General features: G+C 41.5%; 1 protein-coding gene across 23 annotated transcripts in view; it reads left to right on the plus strand.

The window, feature by feature from the left end:
• Positions 1-21,145, plus strand: part of LRRK1 (leucine rich repeat kinase 1) — a 195,782-nt gene that overhangs the window by 93,285 nt on the left and 81,352 nt on the right. For 14 of the 23 annotated variants that reach the window (XR_003852414.1, XR_003852404.1, XR_003852406.1 and 11 more), the window contains exons 34-36: positions 13,794-13,844; positions 14,427-14,510; positions 14,617-14,669. Coding sequence is in view for 6 of the 23 variants with exons in the window: in XM_029575179.1 (XP_029431039.1) it covers positions 3,644-3,821 (178 nt within the window). In the remaining 17 variants the exon portion in view is untranslated. Of the gene's footprint in view, positions 1-3,643; positions 4,520-13,793; positions 13,845-14,426; positions 14,511-14,616; positions 14,670-21,145 lie in introns of those variants that run through there. The other 9 variants (XM_029575179.1, XM_029575182.1, XM_029575185.1 and 6 more) reach the window with 3 other exon arrangements.

Raw genomic sequence — 21,145 nt, forward strand, 5'->3', positions numbered from 1 at the left:
CTGTCCAGTACACCCCTGTTCGAATCTAAGATGTCCCTTCAGTATTTGGAATTCCCTTTCAGTATCATCCTGCTATACCAGTCCAGACGAGTTACGCATCCCTGCCAGCAGGTGGAGACAGAGATCTAAAAGTATTCCATGACATCATTCAAAGTACATGAGATGGGCAGCAGTAAACGTTATCAGTATTTCTGACTCCAGCAGGTGGAGCTATATCTGGATTGATGCAGCATTTGGAGGGCTTCTGGTTGACTGTCCTTTTGACGTCCCAGTAGAGTCCAAGGGGTGAGGAAGTAGACTCAGGTAAACTCTGGTTCCTGAGATGAGGGGCTGCAGCCTCCTTGGGGATTGAAATTCTGCTCTCAAGCTGTTTCTTATTGAGTTCTTTTGCTCCTCCTCCCTCAGTCCAACACTTCCTAACGCAGGCCAAGTGTTTCGAACCACCATTCTTTGTCAGTGTACTAAACACGAGCAATCAGCACATCCATTCATGCATATCAAACTTTATGTAACAATAACTTATAAAGGTTAGTATTACTTCCTAACTTATAACAAATAAAAACTGCCACCTACTGCTTGACTCTGTGTTCGGTGTTGAAATGTCAGTTAACCCATCAAAACTCTCTAATCAGTCTTTTATAATCACTTTAAAAAGTCAACCAATCTGCGTCTCACAGCTCAGTTTATACAATGACCAATCTTCTTCCTGTATCCCAAAACCCACGAATGTCTCTAGACAATAAAATTCATATCAGGCTACCCCATTCCCATTCGGTCTCCTTATTCAAACCATTGGGTCCCACTGTATTTAAAAAATAAATCCTAACTTGTTTATGGTGATTTAATTTCATTGTGGGATCTCCTCTGTGCCAGTCTAGGCTTACCAGTTACGTACTGCCCAGTTTAATTCAAATGTATGTCCAAGTGTATTAAAATGTTGGTACCTTCTCTGTAGTAATGCAACTGCGATGTTCTATCAGCCAAGTTTTATCTGTCTCTTTGTTTTGTTGGTGTAAACTCAAGGACAACCACATGGAATTGCAGAAATGACATTTCTTGACAAACAATTGCTCCGGTTTCTTAACTTAATAATGTGTCCTGATACTGGATCTCTCCATGTTGTGACTGCAAGAGCATTCTGACATACACTGCAGGTGCTGCAAACAGTGTCCATTATCTTATGCCTCATCAGCAACTATTATTGGAGGAAGACCCACTTTAACTATCATATCCCTAAGATTCTCGCCCCTACTGTAAGCAGTAAATTTCTAAATACTGACTGGAGCTGCAACACCTTCCAATGTTTGTGAATGATCTTGGCAGTCTTAGTAGCTTGTGTTTTGGGTTTGTTGCAAGAAAAAGCTACAGAGCTCCTTTGCCCATGGAGCACAGATTCACCTTTGGTAGTGAAGGGTGAGAATAATACTTAGGTTATCAAATCAGTCAGCTATTCAGGGCCCCCTAGGCCATCTAAGTTGATGTAACACACAAATTAAACACAACCTGTTCCTTAATTATTGCTTAATCATTCACCCAGACGTTCTGTACCACAGTCTGATTACCATGTGCTGCTTTATCCAGATGTTTTGTATGCACACTCACTGTTGACATATGCACATATTATGAGCTAGTGATTCCTGACCCAGGACTGGGTCATGGTCGTACAGTCTGGGCGCTGCCCATGATACCATGCCCACTTCTACTAATCTGGCTGCCACTAAATTTGAGCCACGTGATGCCAGTAATCCTGCACTGCTCTCATGGTGCCAGATAAGGTCCCCAGGAGCCATCTGAAGCCAGGTTAGAGAAGCAGCCACAGGGGGGGCTGAGTAAGGGTGTGGAGAGGGCATCAGAGTGAGCAGGGTGGGTGGTGCAGAGAGAGATGTAAGTGCAAGCCCCTCCCCAGCTCTCTGACCCCTTCTCACTGCGGGTAAAGTTTTATGGGTAGTGGTCAGCCGTGCCCAAGGCAGGCAATATGCAAAAAGCCCATTTCTTTGGGTAAAGCACTGCTTTTTTTTACCTACAGAAATGACTTTCAGAATTACCTTCTTAATGTGAGTCTGAGCAAGTGCTGTGTGGCAGCAGAATCTGGCACGTCCAGGTGCCCAGTGCCCCGGGCGAGAGGTAAAGCCATGCAGGCTTTTGACTTTTAGGCGCAACGTTGCAGGAAGTAAGAATGCCGAAAAAAAAAAATATCTTCCAGTGTTTTACCCCACCTGATCTGTTACATGCAGTTTATGGTACCATACACAACACCTCTTGGACTCACACATTATCCTTAGTATCTTTATACCTCACGACTATTGACACATGGCTCTCACAATAGACTAAAACTAAATAAAAAAAAACAGAAATAGTCCACCTCTCAACAATTACAGATTCATCCATAGGTGTCCCCCCCCCTCAATTAGTATTTAACAGTATCACTATCCCCATCTCCAAATCTGCAAAAAATTTAGGTATAACCATTAATTCAGATCTTTCATTAAAACAACACATATCCATAATTACCAGAAATTCATTTTATAAGCTTCAACTCTTGAAACTGCTTCGTCCTCTACTTTTCTTTAACAATTTTCGGACTATACTTCAATCACTCATCTTTTCTGGGCTTGACTACTGTAATTCTCTTTATATAGGTCTCCCAGATAACACACTTCACTCACTTCAACTGATCCAAAACGCAGCAGCACGTATCTTAACAAACTCTTCCATAAAAAATCACATCACTCCGATACTTCAATCATTACATTGGTTACCAATTAAATACAGAATACAATTCAAGATCCTGTCCATTATACACTCTCTCATCTACACTCCTAATTCAATTACCTTATGTTCCAGTCTCCGGATTTACAAACCCACCAGACATCTAAGATCACTGGACAAAAACCTCTTAGACATCCCATCACCACGACAGGCCCGTCTTGACATCACCAGAAAAAGATCATTCTCTGTCATTGGACCAATCTTATGGAACGCATTACCAGACTCTTTAAGATCCATATCCAACTCCAAACACTTCAAAAAATCCCTAAAAACACATTTATTTCAATCTGCTTTCCATATATCACACACTAAATAACATAACTACTTCTCCATCACACAGGGCACAACATTATTATATATTGATTTATTTTTTATGTAAACTATTCATTGTTTTAGATTTTTATTTTTATTATATATTTTTGTAATTTTGAGCTTTTATAATTTGATAATCTTTATGTTCTTTTAAATTTAAATCTTTATTTACATTTGTTTTTTATTTAGTTATGTAAACTGTTTTGATTAAACACTGTTTGTAAAGACAGTATACAAACACTTTTAAATAAAAATAAATAAAAACATGCAGTTATAGAAAGGAAAAAGGACATTTGGAGTGCAGAAAGCATGTTTGAGCTTTTCCTTTACTCTGAATGTTATTTAGGTGAGTTGGGGGAGGGGAAGATATCTGCTGCGAATGATGTTTCCTGACCAAACCCTTCCAGGTTAATAACTGTTTTAATTTTATTATGTGTGTACTGCTGTAATCCGCCCTGGGCAGATGTTTTAATTGGAAGATGCAGGCTGTAAGGTTTTGAATAGATGTCTTAGAAGAGCCTCCATGGTTGCATTTGGAGATCCTGTTCTTGCTTTTCCACAGGGTCCTGCTGGAAGCTGCAGTGGTAGCAGAGGACAGGGTTGTCTGCTGTTTGCAGAATGAATACCAGGAGTGGTGCCTGGCTGTCTGGCGGGGCTGGGGAGCCAGGGAATTTGACATTTTCTACCAATCCTCGGAAGAGCTGGGACGGCCGGAAACCTGCCTGCGAAAAAGAAAGTAGCCCTGTAGGCTCTTTAAAGCCAGACTTTTGTGAAGGACGCACCTCCCAGAGGAAGAAACTGGCCCCCCTTCGGAGTTTCAGCTGGACTGCCTGGCAGAAGGGGCCTTTTCACATGTGCTGCTATGGACCACAGATTTAGCTACTGTGTAGTATTTTCTTTTTAATTGAATCTCCTTTTTTTTTTTTTTTTTTTAAGATTTGCATGCTCTAAGGAGTATTGCAAGATGATAAAAAAAAAAAAAAGGTATTGTTTCCTTGATCAATGTGAGACCCCCTTTTATTTTTTTATATGAATGAGGTTTGGAAAAGTGCACTGCCAAAAAAACCCCAAAAACCCAAAGTCGAGGCTGCAGCAGAGGAGGCTGTGCCTGGTGTGCAGTCCTTGGGATGCACGGAGGCAGCGACTTTAATCCGTCTGAGCCGAACATGATGCCAGGCTCTGTTTATTTCCTTTATAAATTAAACTTGGCAGGAGCACATTTCTAAGCTCATTTTATGTTATCTAGAACTTTCTTCCTTTTTTCTTTTTCGGTGAAAGCCTCGATTTGTGTACTGGTGTTATTTATTTCATTTATATTGCCGACCTTTGACATAGGACTCTTAGCATGTTTACAGAAACATTACAATTTCACAATTACGTAATGCAATAGCACTGATGATATGGATATCATTCTGGAAAAAAAAAAAGGTGCCTGTACTCAGTTCCATTAACTACCCCCTAAAAACAAGCCCTGAATAGCAATGCACAAACAGCACCAAAACATAAAGTTAAACAAAAACCCATGACACAAAATCCAATCCTTCTCTGCTCGCTAACAGCAGTCAACAACTAAAACAACCGAAAAACCCAAAGACTTGAGAGCACATCTGATTTTATCGCATCTAACATCAGAAAGGAATGAATTTACCTTTCCTTTTAAAAGCTAAAGTAATAAAGCAAGCTTTACTGTGCTCACAGATGGACACTCAAGTAATCTACTGTCGCACAAATTTCGTTGGGAATCAAATTCCACAGAACTGCCCTCTAAATGGAAAAAATCGCCTTCTGTGTCTCAACCAGTCTAACCTCTTCAAGAGAGGGAATGCACAACTTATTTTCTCGTGAAGACCCGAAATTCCGTGCAAGCCTGTCTGATAAATACCTTGGGGCTAATCCATGTAATGCTTTAAAAGCTAAACTAAGAATTTTAAATATCATTCCTCCGAGAGTCAGGCAACTAATGCAAGAAGCTCAATATTGGAGTGATATTTATTGACTGATTGACACTTGATATTCCTGCATTTTACCATGAATGGCCTCAAAGCGGATTACAATAGAAATAACTTGACAGATATTTGAATGTACCGTAATTGAATTTCGGTTTGGGTTAGCCCTCTCTACAGGTAAACCTGTAATCAATGTGTGTTACATAAAACATCGTACAACAGTAAATCATTACATATATATAAATCTGATACAGCAGTAAATTACTAAATACATATAAAACATGAATAAATTATATAGAGGGCCAATTGCAGGTAAGCGACCCAAGAGGATCCTTAGACCAAGAAAAGACAGACTATAGAGTTGGACCCATGTCGCACCAGCACACACAGCATTGAGGTAATCTAATCAACTAGTACGTGTAGCACGAATGAGAGTAGACAAATTGTGCAAGACAAAAAAGGTTGAAGGTTACAAATCTCGCTAAAATACAAGACCTCACTGCTTTTGAAATCTGAGCTTGAAAGTTCAACTCAGGATCTACCTTCACCCCCTAAAATACGATCTCAATTCCAATCTCCTTCAGTCAACTTAATAATATACAATAGTCAACTGTATCGAAATCAGCAATTAAATCTAAGGGTACCAGGACTGAATCCATTTCTTTGTGTAACTCTCATCTTAAATATTCATTAATGCAACAAGTAGTCTTGATACTCAAATATTTCCAAAATCTTGACTGATTTATCATCTAAAATGATTCATCTAACCATGCAAACAGTTGGACTATAAGTGCCTTTTCAATAATTTTATCTAAAAACAGATTTGAGGCATGACAGAAAGCAGCTTGAGACACAGCCACGTCAGATTTCTTAATTAATGGACAAAAAGTCTCCTTCGGTGGTCTGAGAATTTTCTTAAGGACAGTGATGTATTAACAGTTTTGCACAAATTCTTTAATAGTACATTTACACTTCCTTTCACAGAACAGGAGGACAAGAGTTATCATCTTAGTTTAATGTGAGCAAGTGAAAAGCGATGCACATAGGGAAAAGTAATCCTCGTTGTAGTTACACGATGTTAGGTACCATATTAGGAGTTACCACTCAGGAAAAGGATAGAGACGTTATCATGGATAATACTTTAAAATCATCAGCCAGTGTGCTGTAGCGGTCAAAAATCAAACAATGTTAGGAATTATTATGAAGAGAATGGTGGATAAAACGAAGAATGTCATAGTATCTCTGTATTGCTCCATATTGAGACCACAATTAGAGTACTGTGTGCAATTCTGATTTCCATATCTCAAAAATGATATAGCTGAACTGGAAAAGGTACAGAGAAGGGCGACCAAAATGATAAAGGGGATGGAACAGCTCCCCTAAGAGGAAAGGCTGAAGAGGTTAGGACTTTTCAGGCTGAGGGGGGATATGATAGAGGTCTTTAAGATCATGAGAGGTCTAGAACCGGTAAATGTGAATTGGTTATTTACTCTTTCAGATAATAGAGAGATTAGGGACACTCCATTAGATTAGCATGTAGCACATTTAAAACAAACTGGAGCAAATTCTGTCTCACTCAAAGCACAATTAAGCTCTGGAATTAATTGCCGGACAACGTGGTAAAGGTGACTTGCGTAAATGGGTTAAAAAAAAAGTTTGGACACGTTTTTGGAGGAGACGTTCATGAACTTAAGCAGATAAGAAGTGGCTTTTCTCAATTTTATCCCTGTGCACTAGCAGTACAGGATCTATTTACTGTTTGGGATCCTGCCAGGTGCTTGTCACCTGGATTGGCCACTGTTGGAAAGAGGATGCTGGGCTTAATGGACCCTCGGTCTGACCCAGTATGGCAACTTCTTAAGTTCTACAGATCTCATTACATGAAACCAGATCAAATGCAGTCACCTTCAGCTGTGAAGTCTCAGTAACCAAAGATGCTTCAGGGGAATTGTTCTGCAATTTATTCTGAATTACTTCAAAAGCAAGCTCATTGCATCTGCTCTAAAGGCATTATTAAGTGAGTCTTTGCCTTTATCCGTTCATTAACCACTTTGACTGCTTTTCAACCTAATTAATGCATCGTAATAATTCTGCTTAGCTTCTTTAATCTTTAAATGATAGCTTTTTAAGTGAAGCTTATCATTTTTCTCATCGCCTTTTGCCTAGAAACCCTCCAAACGTTCTCTAACATTCTCCCCTTACTCTTTAATACATGAAGGTTTGAGATACCTGTCCTGTCTCGCTGCATCACTGCTGCAGCCCAAACTCCATTCTAGCTTTGCACTAACTTTATCTAATCTTAAATCAGCAATTGTCAGATAAATCTGAAATAACTGCTTGAACTTTTTCATCTGTCAGATCCTTTTTACTCTGACATAAAAATTAAATGAGAATGTCATAAAACTGGATGCTGTATAGTAATCACAAACGCGTAAATATGATTCAACTAGCCCACCTGAACAATAGGCCAATCAATCTTACAATATTTCTTCTGGAATAAAAATCAAATCCAGAATATTATCTTTTACATCTGTAGGAATTCAAACAATTTGCTGATAGCCCTGCAATATTAGAATATATAAAAACATTTTAACCAAATCGTTAGTTTCCTGCAGAAGGTAAACTGAAGTCACCAGATAATTGCTCCAAGACTTAGTGTGATAATAGGTTAGGAATCTCTTGGAGCCCGATAAGCAACCAATAATGAAAACTTAAAAGACCCATCCAACTTAACAAATAAACAGTCCACGCCAGATGAAGAAGGGGTAACCCATAAGCAAGTACCAAAAGAGTCAAGCACTACACGAGCCTCCCCACTTACTTCCCCTTCAGTCTAGTGATAGAGAAGTGAAGGTATCCTGGTTGGCATAGCTGAAAAAAACCAACCCATACAAACCAAGTCTCCTTAAGTGCCAAAATATCCAATTTATCCTTGATAATTACTTTTCTTAGATTTTATTGCACATACATTAAGTAACCTGACATTTAGACTGAATAATTTCAACTGTTTAGTTTCATCCAACCCTAAGCTGTGAACATAAGTCACATTAGACTGCCTTCCCTTACTGGAAATGTTTATCTGTGTCTGCCACATACCATAATGCGCTTTGATTCATGACCCCCTTGGCACAAAACAGTGGATTCAAGAATTTTTTAGAAAAATGGCAGAGCAGATATGGGTCTATAATTGCTGGGATCATTAGGATCCAGATTACTTTTTTTGAGTAGTGGGTGGACTACTCCCCTATTTAAGGTTAAAGGAATGTTTAACCTACATTCACCGTGGGCAAACACAATTATGAAATTCTACTCCCCGGCAAGATCACTTTGCTCAGCAACCAAGTACTTCCTTGACATCCAGTCACCAAAATCGATATGCATCGATGAAACACGAGAAAGAGCTCTCTCAGCAGCAGGTCCAATATTTTGGAATACCCTCCCTTTGGAAATAAGAATTGTAATGATCCCAAATTATTTTAAAAAATACCTGAACACTCACCTTTTTAAGATAGCTTTCAGTGACTAATCTGTCTTATTTTGACCTTTTGTTTTAGAGATTATTTGATTTTATATTTTGTGTTCGTATTTTACAGATTATTTGATTTTATATTTTGTGTTTGTATTTTATGTTAGCTATAAATTGGACATTTATTATTTTATATTGTGAAATATTATGAATGTACTTTTGTAATTCACCCTGAATATAAGAAGGGCGGAATAGAAATATTTTTAAATAAATAAATGCCGCCTTCACTAAGTGACAAATTGATCAGTTTAGAGAAAACAGGAGATCGTGTGTTTCTTGAGCCTTTGAAGAGAGAAGAAGAGCATTGAGATAAAGGACACAAAGTATCATTGGATTTGGCTATAAATTTCTCAACTTCTGTGGAGGAAACAATGTCAAATCTTTCCCAAAGGGAAGAGATTTGGGGAGAAGGATTGTTATGCCAATTTGGAACTGATGAAAAAGGCAATTTTTAAATTTTTAAATTTAAAAAGATAAGGAATGACTCAGCAGATAGAAATTCAATGCGGGCAGACTGAGAAGGAGGTGGATTTGTCAGTCTCTTGGCGATGGAAAATAACACTTTGGGATTATAATCCTACTTCACGAATTTGTTGAGAAAAATGTTCTTTCATGGCAAGATTGGTGAGAGATAGATAGAAGTGAGCGGAAGGCTTGAATATGCTCGGAGGCGGGAGCCTTCCTCCAAAGGCGCTCTGCCTTTCTAAGAGATTGACAGGCAGCTTTGATAGGCAAGGATTTGAGCCAGGGTGGAGATTTAGGTTTGTGAAAATTAATAGTTTTAAGAAGAGCTTTCTCATCAAGCACAGAGTGTAGAATGGAGTTCCATTGAAGTAAAGCATGAAAAGTTTTTTAAAGGATAAGTTTGCAAGAAGAGGAGAGCTGGTTGAGTTTGAATAAAATGGTGTCATTCATGCCACGACAGGGCCATGAGGCAAATGCCTGAGATGTGTGATTCTTAGGATAAAAGATGAGATGAAACTTGATTAAATAATGGTGAGACCACTGTACAGGGGAGATGTTTAAGGTTTGAGAACAGTAAGAAAGAGCAGAATCATTGACAAACACAAGATCTAGAGTGTGACCATGTTTATGTATCGGGGTTTGAATAATTTGATGCCATCCAAGAGAAAGTAATGTGTAAAAACAAAGCACAATATACAGGAATGGGAGATACATCAATATGTAAATTGAAATCACCTAGAATGACCATTTTGTTTAGATCAAATCTGGAACATAATAACTGCTCGAAAAAAGGTGATAAGTCAGTAAGTAGAAGTTTTGGAGGGGATAGACTAAGCAGATGGAAAAATGATTTAGAGAGATAATGAGCATTTCCAGAGAAGAGTTCCCGTTGAGATGTTCTACTTTGAAACACCAACTACTTTTGTAAATTATAAGTAGCCCACTGCCTCGTTTTTTATAATGAGGTTGTAAGACGAAAGAATAGCCTGGAGGACAGATTTGATTCAAAACAAAAAGATCAGAATCCCGTAACCAAGATTGAGTAAAGCAGTAAAAATCCATTTGTTCTCTACAAATGAAATCATATAACAATTGAAATTTGCTTTTGATGGATTGCACATTAATTAAACAGAACGAAACATCTGAAAAGGAAGGATTAAACGACATTTTAGACAATGGAATCTGAATTAAACAAGATGGCTGACGAGTTTTGTGGATTTGAAAAGAAGAAAGTTCTCCATATCTTCCTTGTTCAATAATACCGTAAGATGTATAAAAGAATTTTGACCATTAGTCACAGTTGTAGAGTTCTCGGTGGCACTTGGCGTGCACGAAGGAGCGCCTTTGTTGTGCGCCCACGGAGCCTCTGGCCTCGCATGCCGGCTCTTCACCCCCCGATCAAGTGATGTTAGCAGAGAGGCAGGGAGCCAGCGGGAACAGCATGGGCTCACGGCTTGCTCTGCCTGAGGAATCCAAAAATGTCAAGCGCTCGATATGCCAGGGAGAGCAGGTTCAGCAGGTGCATATTTATTTTAAACTGATGGTTTTGGTGTTCAAAGCAACAAAATTGCAAGGGAGCTCCTATTTTTCAGATCTTTTTAATTATTATCGTCTCACTCGTGTTCTTTGATCACGTGCCCTTGATTTAAAAAGCTCACTTATCAGAGACAAGAAATCAAGCTTTTTTGGTTATGGGTTCTATGTAAGATTTCCGATTTAAAATTGTTTTACAAACAGTTCATAGCTCATTTATTTTTAAAAGCTTTTGGAAATAAGTTTAATTTTAATGTCAAAGTTTGTTTTGTTTTGAAGTAATTTGATTATCTTATGTTTATATTTTATGTTTTAAGATATATTGTTTATATGTATGAATTTTGATTGATTTATTGTTGTAACCAGCCCATCACAACTGGTTTGATATGGGCGGGTAATAAATGTTTTTAAATATATAAAATAAATAAATGCGATAAAGCCAGAACCTGCTCAGCCTGTTCCTGCTGACTGGAACCATCTAGGATGCAGCAAGCCATTTTGTCAGCAACTACAAACTGCTCATGGGATGAACAGTGGTGATTGAATGCTGCGAGTCAATTTATTTAGGAAGAAAATCAATGAAAGCATTCTTGCTACAATTGGAATAACACATTAGAAAGCATACAAACCCCTTCTGCTGGGGCTTCCACGCAGAAAGCACAGAGACCCCTTTGAGCCTCCCATCAGAAAGCCACTTTCTGGGCGATTGTTCTTACATGTTACATTGTATCTTCTGTGCTTATTTAGTCTATGAAACATACATGTTAAAGGCCTCCCTATATTTAGCTAATGTAAAAGCCTTAGTAGCTGGAAAGCTGAGCAGCTGCTGCCAGCTGCTGTAGCAAACGGGAATTAAATAGTAACACTAGCTACAAGCAGACTTAATTTAGAGCACCCCCTCTGCCAAATAGGATTTTTATTAACACTGAACTTGATATCCATAAGGGCTTGTCCAGCTAACTTTTAAGTTAGCCAGAAAAACCCTGAGATTTGAAATTCCCATCCCTCTCACTGATGAAATGTTGAAAAGAAGAGGGCGGGGGAGAGTTAGCGCCAATATTCAGCACTATCCAGGGACCCTTAGCTGGGTACTCTAGTGCTACATACAGACAGCCAGAGCTCTGCATCACTGAAGATTGACCTCGCATTTCCTTTGTAGGCACATATAACACTAAAATTCTTATTCAATGTATTCAGCTTTAATCAATTGAATGATACAAAAAGAAATAAATTCAAAGCCATGCCACAAAAAAAAAAAAAGAGAAAACATCTGAGATGAATTCTTTACAAACTTAGAATACGTCCACGTCAAGAGGGCACAGCAGCTTATCCTCCTGATAACCTAACCATTAACATTCTTAAGAAGACTTATCCATGATAAACGTTTCTAAGTCTGCAGGGTCAAGAAAAATAAATGCCTTCTCCTGCAACTCTACCAGACCCTTGCAGGGGAATTTTAGGAAAAAAAGGTGCCCCCATTGCTAAGGGCTCAGGGGTCGTTTTCTTGCAAACATCAAGAAACACCCACACAACATGCCCTCAGAACAAAGACCCTTCACCACTGAAATAAATGAGACCACAAAAGTACATTGGGTAGAGACGTTATCACTAGAAGTCGTCAAAAACAGAGAGAGATGGGAGCTATTGCATTCTCATCGCCTTCCAAAGTCCCAACGGTTCTCTTCTTGTCTGGCATCTAAAACTCATTAGGTAGAGGAAAAGGAAAACTGCAGATTGTCACACTTCTTAAACAAGTCAATGCCAGGGAAGAAACGGGTCTCGGGACAATTCAGGAATGACAAGTTTGTGGCTCTCCAGCTATTTTCTAATCACTTCACATTTCTAGGGCCAGACCCACATTCTCTTTGACTCCCGGGACTGACGAGGAGAGCAACCATTCCAGACTGAACACTTTGATTACTCTCAATTAGTCCCAATCTTATTATCCGCCTCCCTTAACTCAGAGGAAAACTGGGCAATACTTATTCTTCGTGAAAAGAAACCTGTAAAAGCAGGAATGAGCCAGCGCACGCGGAAGCTTGCGAGGGAAAGGCGGCTGTGTTTCAGGTGTGCTCGGGGGAGGAGCCCCTAAACTGAAAATCAGAAGCTCTCTTCTCTTCGGTGTCTATGGAGAGACTGCGCCCCCACCCCCACCATGCTCCCTCAGTGACCCCCCGGGAATTTGGGGAGCGGACAGTAGGGTTGCTTGCCTGCACCCCTCGTGCTGTAAGGGGTGGGATAAGGCAAAGGCGCTGACCTGGAGCCATCTGGTAACTATCCCGGCCTGTTTAAAATGGACTTCTCTGAAAGCAAGACCCGTACCAAAATAAATGGATTGCTAAATGGTTTCCGGATAAATAGTTCTTGGTTGCACGATGTGACTTCATCCAGTATGTCCCCAGCTGCCGCGCGCATTCATGCAAAGCAGCGGGCAAACCTTTTCTGGTGAGCGTCTCTAGTGCTTCAGGCGTCCTTTGCTACCTTTATACACATCATGGCTGCATTAGTCTCCTTTAGCCATCTCCTGCAGGCTGCGGTGTATGTTCCTTCCATAATGATCTGGACCTCCATGCTGACCTTCCACTAGTTGGGGGGGCTCAGGAACCTGTGACCATATCTCCTCGGGGCCTGGAAGCATCCTCTGGGGTCTCAACGCAACTTAGGAGAAAATGGGCCAGAACTAAGCCTGGACCTGACGTTTGCCAGCCAAGGCATCCATCGTAGTGGAAGTTCGGCAGGTTAGCCCCGTGGCCTCTACTGTCCTGCTCATGCTGGGTCTCTCAGTGGAGAGTTTTGCCATGAAGACCATGCTGGGCTCTGTGGGGCAGAGCCTACCCCCCTAGGCGCAAAGCTTGCAGCTTCCCCAACGCATCCATTGCAGCGGGAGCTCCGCGCACTGTCATCATGTCCGTGCCAGAAGCTCAAGAAGGGAGTCTGCCTGACTCTACTTGCTGTTCTCAGAAATAAAAGGGTAACAAATAAAAACTGCATCGATTTATATAAATATAAGGTGCTGCCTTTGTATGAGACTAACTTAATACATTTCTTGACACCTCAGCCAAACTAGCTCAGCTCTCAAAGTTAAGGAAGGCACTAGGGGGAGCGTGAGAGTACATAGGTAAGCGAGAGAAGCCAGGGGTACAGCTTTTGAAATATTCCTTTTGATGATTTCTTATTCCCTGATTTTATTGTTTTGATGTTTTATGAAGAATTGTAATGTTTCTGTTTTTCCATTGTTGCAGTGCATACAGAGTCTGGCCTGTTATGGTTTATAGTTCAGTTTTTGTCTGCAGGTTTGTATTACTAGATATGATCACTTTATTCTGTATTTGGTGAGGGTCTGTGATCTGCATGTATGATTGCAGTTAAGTATTCTGCTAATGTGTCATTTCTATGAAGCTTGGTTTGTTCTGTTTTCCTAACAGGAAGTATATTGGTGTGGGAGTTAGACTGGTCTGTGTTCTTCTAAAAATCAGTTTTTAATAATACTCCATAAGACCCTCTATTTTCTTTACTTTCTATTTTTTTATTCATCTCTCTGGCACTATATCAGACATCAGTTTTAGAGGCGGTTCACCATTCTTGATGTACAGCCTCCACTGTTTGCTATTATGCCTGACATGAAGCATTTTGGTTACATCAGACACCAAGGCTGGGGGCGTGTCCTGATTTTGACAGACAGCCATGATCATGTGACAATTTTTTTGGCGCCCTTTATCTCCCTCTTTTAAGCATTTTAACATTGATTTCCCTCCGATGTGTCACTACTCCGTTTCAGTTTGAACCTTTGGTAAGCTTTTACTTTTCTTTTTAATACACTACAGCGTTATCCTTTCTGTGCCCTATTGGCTTCTGTTTTGCATTTGTTTTCTTAGAATGCAATAAAACCTGGATGTGAAAACATAAAAAGAAGTGCTGTATTCCCCGATGCATGCGATCCACATATTATTAACCTTTGGGTGAGTCAAATGTTTGTAAACAATCTATTACTCCAAACCCTGTTATATTATATATGTTGTATTTATAGTATGCACAAATTGTCTCACTATGTAATTTTAATTTTAGCTCTGTTGTCAGAGACTCTCTGCCCTTCACAGTGAAACATTTGCAAAATTGCGGTAAGATTATTCTTTTTGCATTCCTTTTATGTATTTGATGCCATCCTTTTGCTCCTTTACTAAAACAATATACTGTCTATTAGATTTAGATTAAGGTCTTGAACGGGTAGATGTGAATCGGTTATTTACACTTTCGGATAATAGAAGGACTAGGGGGCACTTCATGAAGTTAGCAAGAAGTTGTTGCCAGAGGATGTGGTTAGTGCAGTTAGTATAGCTGGGTTTAAAAAAGGATTGGATAAGTTCTTGGAGGGAGAAGTCCATTAACTGCTATTAATCAAGTTTACTTAGGGAATAGCCACTGCTATTAATTGCATCAGTAGCATAGGAGCTACTTAGTGTTTGGGTAATTGCCAGGTTCTTGTGGCCTGGTTTGGCCTCTGTTGGAAACAGGATGCTGGGCTTGATGGACCCTTGGTCTGACCCAGCATGGCATGTTCTTATGTTCTTAAGCAGCTAATGTGCAGGCAGAAAACTGAAGGAGCTCGGACAGTGACTGTCAAGTCATTTGTCCCTCCTTCCCGATACTCTGTCTTATTTTGAAAACCAATAAATGCTCCTAACCTGACTGAGTACCAAGTCTGTTTATCTAAACACAGGGATAAGACAGTAAGAAGCCTTCACCAGAGCCTGATTTGGGGTTCAAACTACATCACATGCAGTTAAACCTACAAGTCAGGCTCCGGGTGGCAGAGAAGGAGGAGGAACTGACCTGAGGCATCTGCACTATTCTCTTCCATTGCAGCGCTGCCCGAAAGCAGGGTGAAAGGGAGGGAAGGGGAGGGAAGGGGAGTTGAAAATGATAGGGGTGGGGGAGTGAGAGAATCAGCAGGAGGTGAGAGATGAAACAAGGAAGTTAGGGACTGTGTGTGAGAAAATAGATAAGGGGTGAGAATGAGAGAAAGGGAATCAGATTTGTGTGTGAGAGACCGAGAGAGAAGAGATCAGCAGAAGGTAGGGCAGGGAATGAGAGAGGGAAGTTTCCCTTCCTGGCCCTTCCCCATCTGATCCTCCCCTCCCTCCATACCTGAGATCTCCTCCTCCTCCTTCCTTTCTCCCTCCATCCTGAGATCCCATCCTCATGCCAATCCCTCTACCATCCTTCACTGTACTGATCACTAAGATCCCTTTCCCCCAAAATTAAAAACATAAAATAAAATTCCCCCATAGAGATAAAAAAGTTTAAAATAGGACGATGTTATAAAGAAAACTTACATTTGCATTATTTAACAGCCAAATCTAAGAAAATGTATGCAAATGTGTCAGAGAAGTTGTGCAGAATCTCCCCCTGAGCTGTGAGTGCAGCCTTTCCGGGGGGGGGGGGGGGGGAGGGAAGCTTTTCAAACTGAGATTTGGGAGAATGTGTGAGGCTGTGTTTCCCCCACAGACTTTGCCCCAATATTATTGCTTGGAAATTTGCTGTGGGAACTGGAAGTGTGCACCTGCATTTTCTGTGGCTACTCCTTTCTTGCAAAATGAGGACACATTTTAATCACCCCCTCCAGATCTAAAAACGCCATTTCCTGTGGACTTTTAGCCGCTCTCAAAAAGGATAATTTGTCAGCATGGAAACCGCTCTTTACCCACATAAAAGACTTTTAAAATGTTGCTTTTATTGTTTCATTTATGGGGCCAGGCCTTCATTTTTCCAAAACCCTCTTTCTACCATGATTTATCATTTCTGCAAAGCTGCCCAGAAACACACGACAGACAGTTCCTGCCCTGTAGAGCTTACAAACACACAGGACACAGCTCCAGGAGCCAAGGCTCTCTGCACTGTTTCCGTTTCCAAGGGAATGCCTAACCCCTACGTTACTAATTATTAAATGACTGCCTGCTGAAATATTCAGCTCCAAAGTAATGCAGGCCGATCTGTCAACTCGGAAAAAAGTCGTTCATGCACATTAGAATGTGACAAAGAGATGAAAACCACATTTCAGAGATGGAAAGTGTGCCAGTTTCTCCTCGTTACACTAAACTGAAATGATTTGGTGGACATTTAATTCTACATTATTATTTCTTTAAATTTATTTTTAAAAGATCAAATTCTTCCATTCAATGCAATATTTTGTAACTTTATAATTTTGCATTCTTGTTTGTTTTCCTCATCCATTAGTTGGGATTAGGGGTTTTCTGTGCAGGACTCTGGTGAAACCTCCACAATCCCCCACCTCCAACATTTCATTCCACTAACTCTCTGCCTCTCCTCCCTGAAGAATGGGCATCCTTTGATCTACTGAGAGGGGAAGCTCCTCCAACCGTGAAGCTCTCAATGCCACCCCCTCACCAGTAGGAGGTGCAGAATCACGGTGATTCTAAAAGAAAGGATGCAGTGTATAATGGAGGAGACCCAAGAAGTCCAACCACCTGTGTCAAAATATAATCAAAAAAGTCAACACAAACCACTTCTGCTCAGCTTTGCAATCGCTTGGCCAGTATGCATGCTGTCTATAGACTCAAAGAGGGGGGCCAACCAGTCTGCTCTTCAGGATATCACTAACCTCAAGGCATGAGATATATTTGCATACAGTTGAGGCAGTACATGCAAATCTATTCACCAGGGAGATCCTAAAAGCCAGGCTGGATTACAGCAGCACCATTGCTGGAGAATTCGGCACCTTGTCCTAGGGGTTGCTGTTGGTGCTACATCCCATGGCGCGTATCCTTTCTGGCTGGCCGCATGTCCGGTGTCCCATGGCCATCCCCCCAAAAGGGGCAGGCTGGGCCAGTAGTAACCAGCCCAGGGAACGCTTGCCTGGCCTATGGGGGGGAATGGGAATGTACAGGAGGCCGGGCAGTGCCCTGCCTATCCCACTGGAGTTCATCTTCCCACCTCTGCCCTCTGCCCTGGCCTGACGTCCCAGGCAAACGCCCTACTTGTCCACTATAACAAGAGCCTTGGATTGTATTACAGCCCTTAAGTCAGAGAAACTTACATTTTTGGAAGTCAATAAATTCTGTTCCAGAGAGGAAGACGTTCTTGCTTTCCCGTGGACTTGGATGCATTTGTTTACTTTGTAGGTTTTTAACCTCTCTCTTCTTTCCGGGTTTGACTTCCTCTTTGACTCTCCCTTACTGCTGACTGTTTTTGCTCCAACCATGCTGCTGGTCCCGATGGTCAGTTTTCTAGCGTTTTACTCCTTTAATCTGGTTCAGCATTCAGCAAAAAGCTTATTTAATCCGTTGCTTTTGATCCCTCCTAATACCTTGCCACTATAAAACAATGACACCAGAAAGCCTAGATTTTTCTTTATTCATTTCATGTTCCCATCACTACACTAGAAGGCAGATTTTAAGAGTCGCGCATGTTTGCCGGCAGGCATAAGGACACGCTGCTAAAAAAAAATCCGCTACCTTGCACGCGTGTGTGCACGAATGCCATCTGGCGCGCATGAGTGGGGGAAATTTAGTAGACGTGTGCGGCGACGCATTAGGGCTATCTGAACAAAAAATATAACATAAAAGGTGTAGTTATTCGGCACGAAAGTGGCGGCGATAAGGGTCCTTACCTTTCACCACCAGCGATGTCTCCGCAGAGTCGGCCACGGTGCCATCCCGACTCTGCCCCCATTTAGTGATCGCACGCGAAAAGGGACTTTTTGCTTTTGAAAATGACCCCCTTAGGTGGGTAAATCTGGTCCTAGCATTTTCTGGGGAACTTCACTACTCCGGGCCCTCCTAACATTGCCCTTTCACGCTCGTTGACCTCGCTTTATTATTTAGCATTTTGCTTGTTTCCTGCCTGGGCTTCAGAATACGGGGACAGACGTTTTCCAACAGCTTCTGGCCTCTGCCTTAGAAGAACACGCGGCTGCAGTTTTCTGACTCGTTTACCAACACCTTTCTCCTTTGGATTTCTTAGGATTTTCGGATTCTTTTCCACACATTTAGTACTGTGTCGGCTTGATCAGATTTTCCTGTTCCTCTTGTGTGCTTTTTTTTTTTTTTTTTCATTTTTGTTTGTCTATTGGATGCTCTCTTAGAATAATTTGTTGAGTTAACCACTGATGCCAGCAGTGGGACCAAACTTGACCATGTCGGGTTGTTGTAACATTTTCTTATTGTTTGTTCTGAAGTACAAGTGTTTGACATTTTCTTCCTATAGTCTCTACGATTGACCGATTGACTCTTGTGCTCGGTTGTTTTGGGCCACATAACCTTGTTTCTGTTATGTGTCGTCTTCCTTCTGCTTTTGCTTCCATGTTAATTTGTTTTTCTCTAGAGAGAGTTGCTAATAAACTGCAGCTTGAAACAAGACCGACTCTGTAGCATGAGTGAGGGGAGAGCTTACTGCAATCGGGTGAACGTCATAACCTTTCGCAGCCCCTGAACAATTTTATACTTGAGCTAACAGCTTGAATGCATTCGCCCCTCTCATCTGGGACAGACCAATGTAGTCCCTCAAACCTGGGATGTGCATGGATTTTTCTAAGATGGATACAGTTACTTCAAAATACTGCAGCCAGCATTATCTTTGGAAAGGCTAAATTGGGTCATGTGACTACCTTGGCTGCCGGTTAGAGAGAGAATAAAATGTAAGATTCTTTTGTTTTACTTTTAGAGTCTCCTTGGTTCCAACGCTAGATCCTCCTGGTCTTGAACACTCTGGACTGGGGGTTCCAATCCTACTGCCCCTGACAGACAGACAGACATGACACAACCACAATCCCTGCAGCAGTTGCAAACTAAAACCCACATTTTGGGGACCTCTGAGGGAGTAATGGGAATTGGGCTTGATAAATTTTTTTTTTTTTTTTTAATTTTGCACTTTTCAGAATTTGATACATTCAAACAATTTTACATAAATGCAGGAGTGAGAGTTTCCAAAAACAGTTATTTATCCAAAAAGGGACATTCTCTAATCTTAAGAGACCACACATAAGTACTATCCTCCTTGTTACCAAACAAGTTTGAGGGGGTGCCAGAGCAATAATTTTACAATAAAGAAAAGAATCGAGTCGGATCCCCATGAAGAACAGGTCCCTGCTGAAGCAGATCCATGTGTGGCGGAAGACGAAGGGGGACCTCTACCAGGAGTCGTCACAAATCTGCATACCACGGACACCTGGGCCAGCCTGGTGCCACCAGGAGTACTAGCTCCCTGTGACCTCCGATCTTGCAAATTATCCTACCCAGGAAGTGCCACGGAGGAAAGGCATAAAGCAATCTATATTCCGGCCAGACCTGTAAGAGAGCTTCTGTTCCCAGGGTGCACGGATGTGTCCTGCAGGGACTGTAGAAGCGAGGAACCTTCGCATTTTGAGAAGTCGCCAGCAGGTCTATGAACGGAAGGAAGGCCCCAGCGATCCACAATCAGCTGAAACACCTCGGCTGACAACACCCATCTCCGGGGTCCAGATCCTCGCTGCTGAGAGAGTCCACTCTTACGTTGTCTTTTCCTGCAATGTGAGAGGCTGGGATCATCTGCAGTTGGTCTAATTTCCCGCGACACTTGCTGGCTCTTGGATATAGGCCACCGTCGCATTGTGCGACATCGCATGAACTGCTTGATTCCGCAGCCTGTGGCTGAACTGCAAACTGCCCGGGCCACCAGGCGATTGATGATCCAGCATGACGCCCGCTGGGGGCCCTGCATTCTTGATATTAGTATTTCCTGTCTGTGCTTGATTTAAAATTATAAATAAAGAAACACACACTATCCTTTTGAGACTGGCTCATATTGTAAGTTTGGTTTATTGCAATACATTTTAATTGTTCCCTGAAGTCAGTCAAAAGCTAAGTTTTTTGTGAGCCTTGATTGAGCTCCTGGCATTTTATTGAAAACGAATGCTGGTTCTGTGAGACTTTCAAGCTGACACCTGTCTTGTGTCATGGGACATCATTGAAATTATGTTCTCTTTTAGAGATAAAGCTGACGTTGATTGGGAAATCAAGAAAACGTCTTGAAAATATATATTTGTGGATGTTTTTAAGTGTCGCTAAGTGTGTTAGTGAAACAGGAGCCTCTGTTGGGGTTATCTATATATTTTATTGCATGGGTTATGTGGTTTTGTTGGTCTGAGTGTTTTTTCTGTTGCCGCATTGATTTCCATGACTGAAGATAAGGCTCGCGTGGCATGCCAGGCTGCACGCCACATGCCAGGCTGCACAGGCCCAGCACACGTTTGCTGGAAGCGAGTAGAGGTGGCTTACGCTGGCCTGCATGGGCCAGGAGGAGATGGCGGTAGCGTGCGCTGCCAACACAATTGAGGAAAGCTGCCGGCAGCATCCGGTTACCAGAGGGGGGTAGGGGGGCTTTAGGCAGTAGACATTAGGAGGGAGAGTGTTGGGGTTAAGGAGGAGGGGGGTGGTACGTTAAAGCCTAGTACTGAGCGGAGAGAGTTGAGAAACAGGGAAGCCACGCAGGCTTTTTATTTTACCTTGGGCAAGTCACTTCACCCTCCATTGCGCCAGGAGCAAAGTTGGACTGTGAGCCCTCAGGGGGCAGGGAAGTACCTACAGGACCTGTAACTTAC

Source organism: Rhinatrema bivittatum, chromosome 13, assembly GCF_901001135.1.
Source record: "Rhinatrema bivittatum chromosome 13, aRhiBiv1.1, whole genome shotgun sequence".
Taxonomy (NCBI): domain Eukaryota; kingdom Metazoa; phylum Chordata; class Amphibia; order Gymnophiona; family Rhinatrematidae; genus Rhinatrema; species Rhinatrema bivittatum.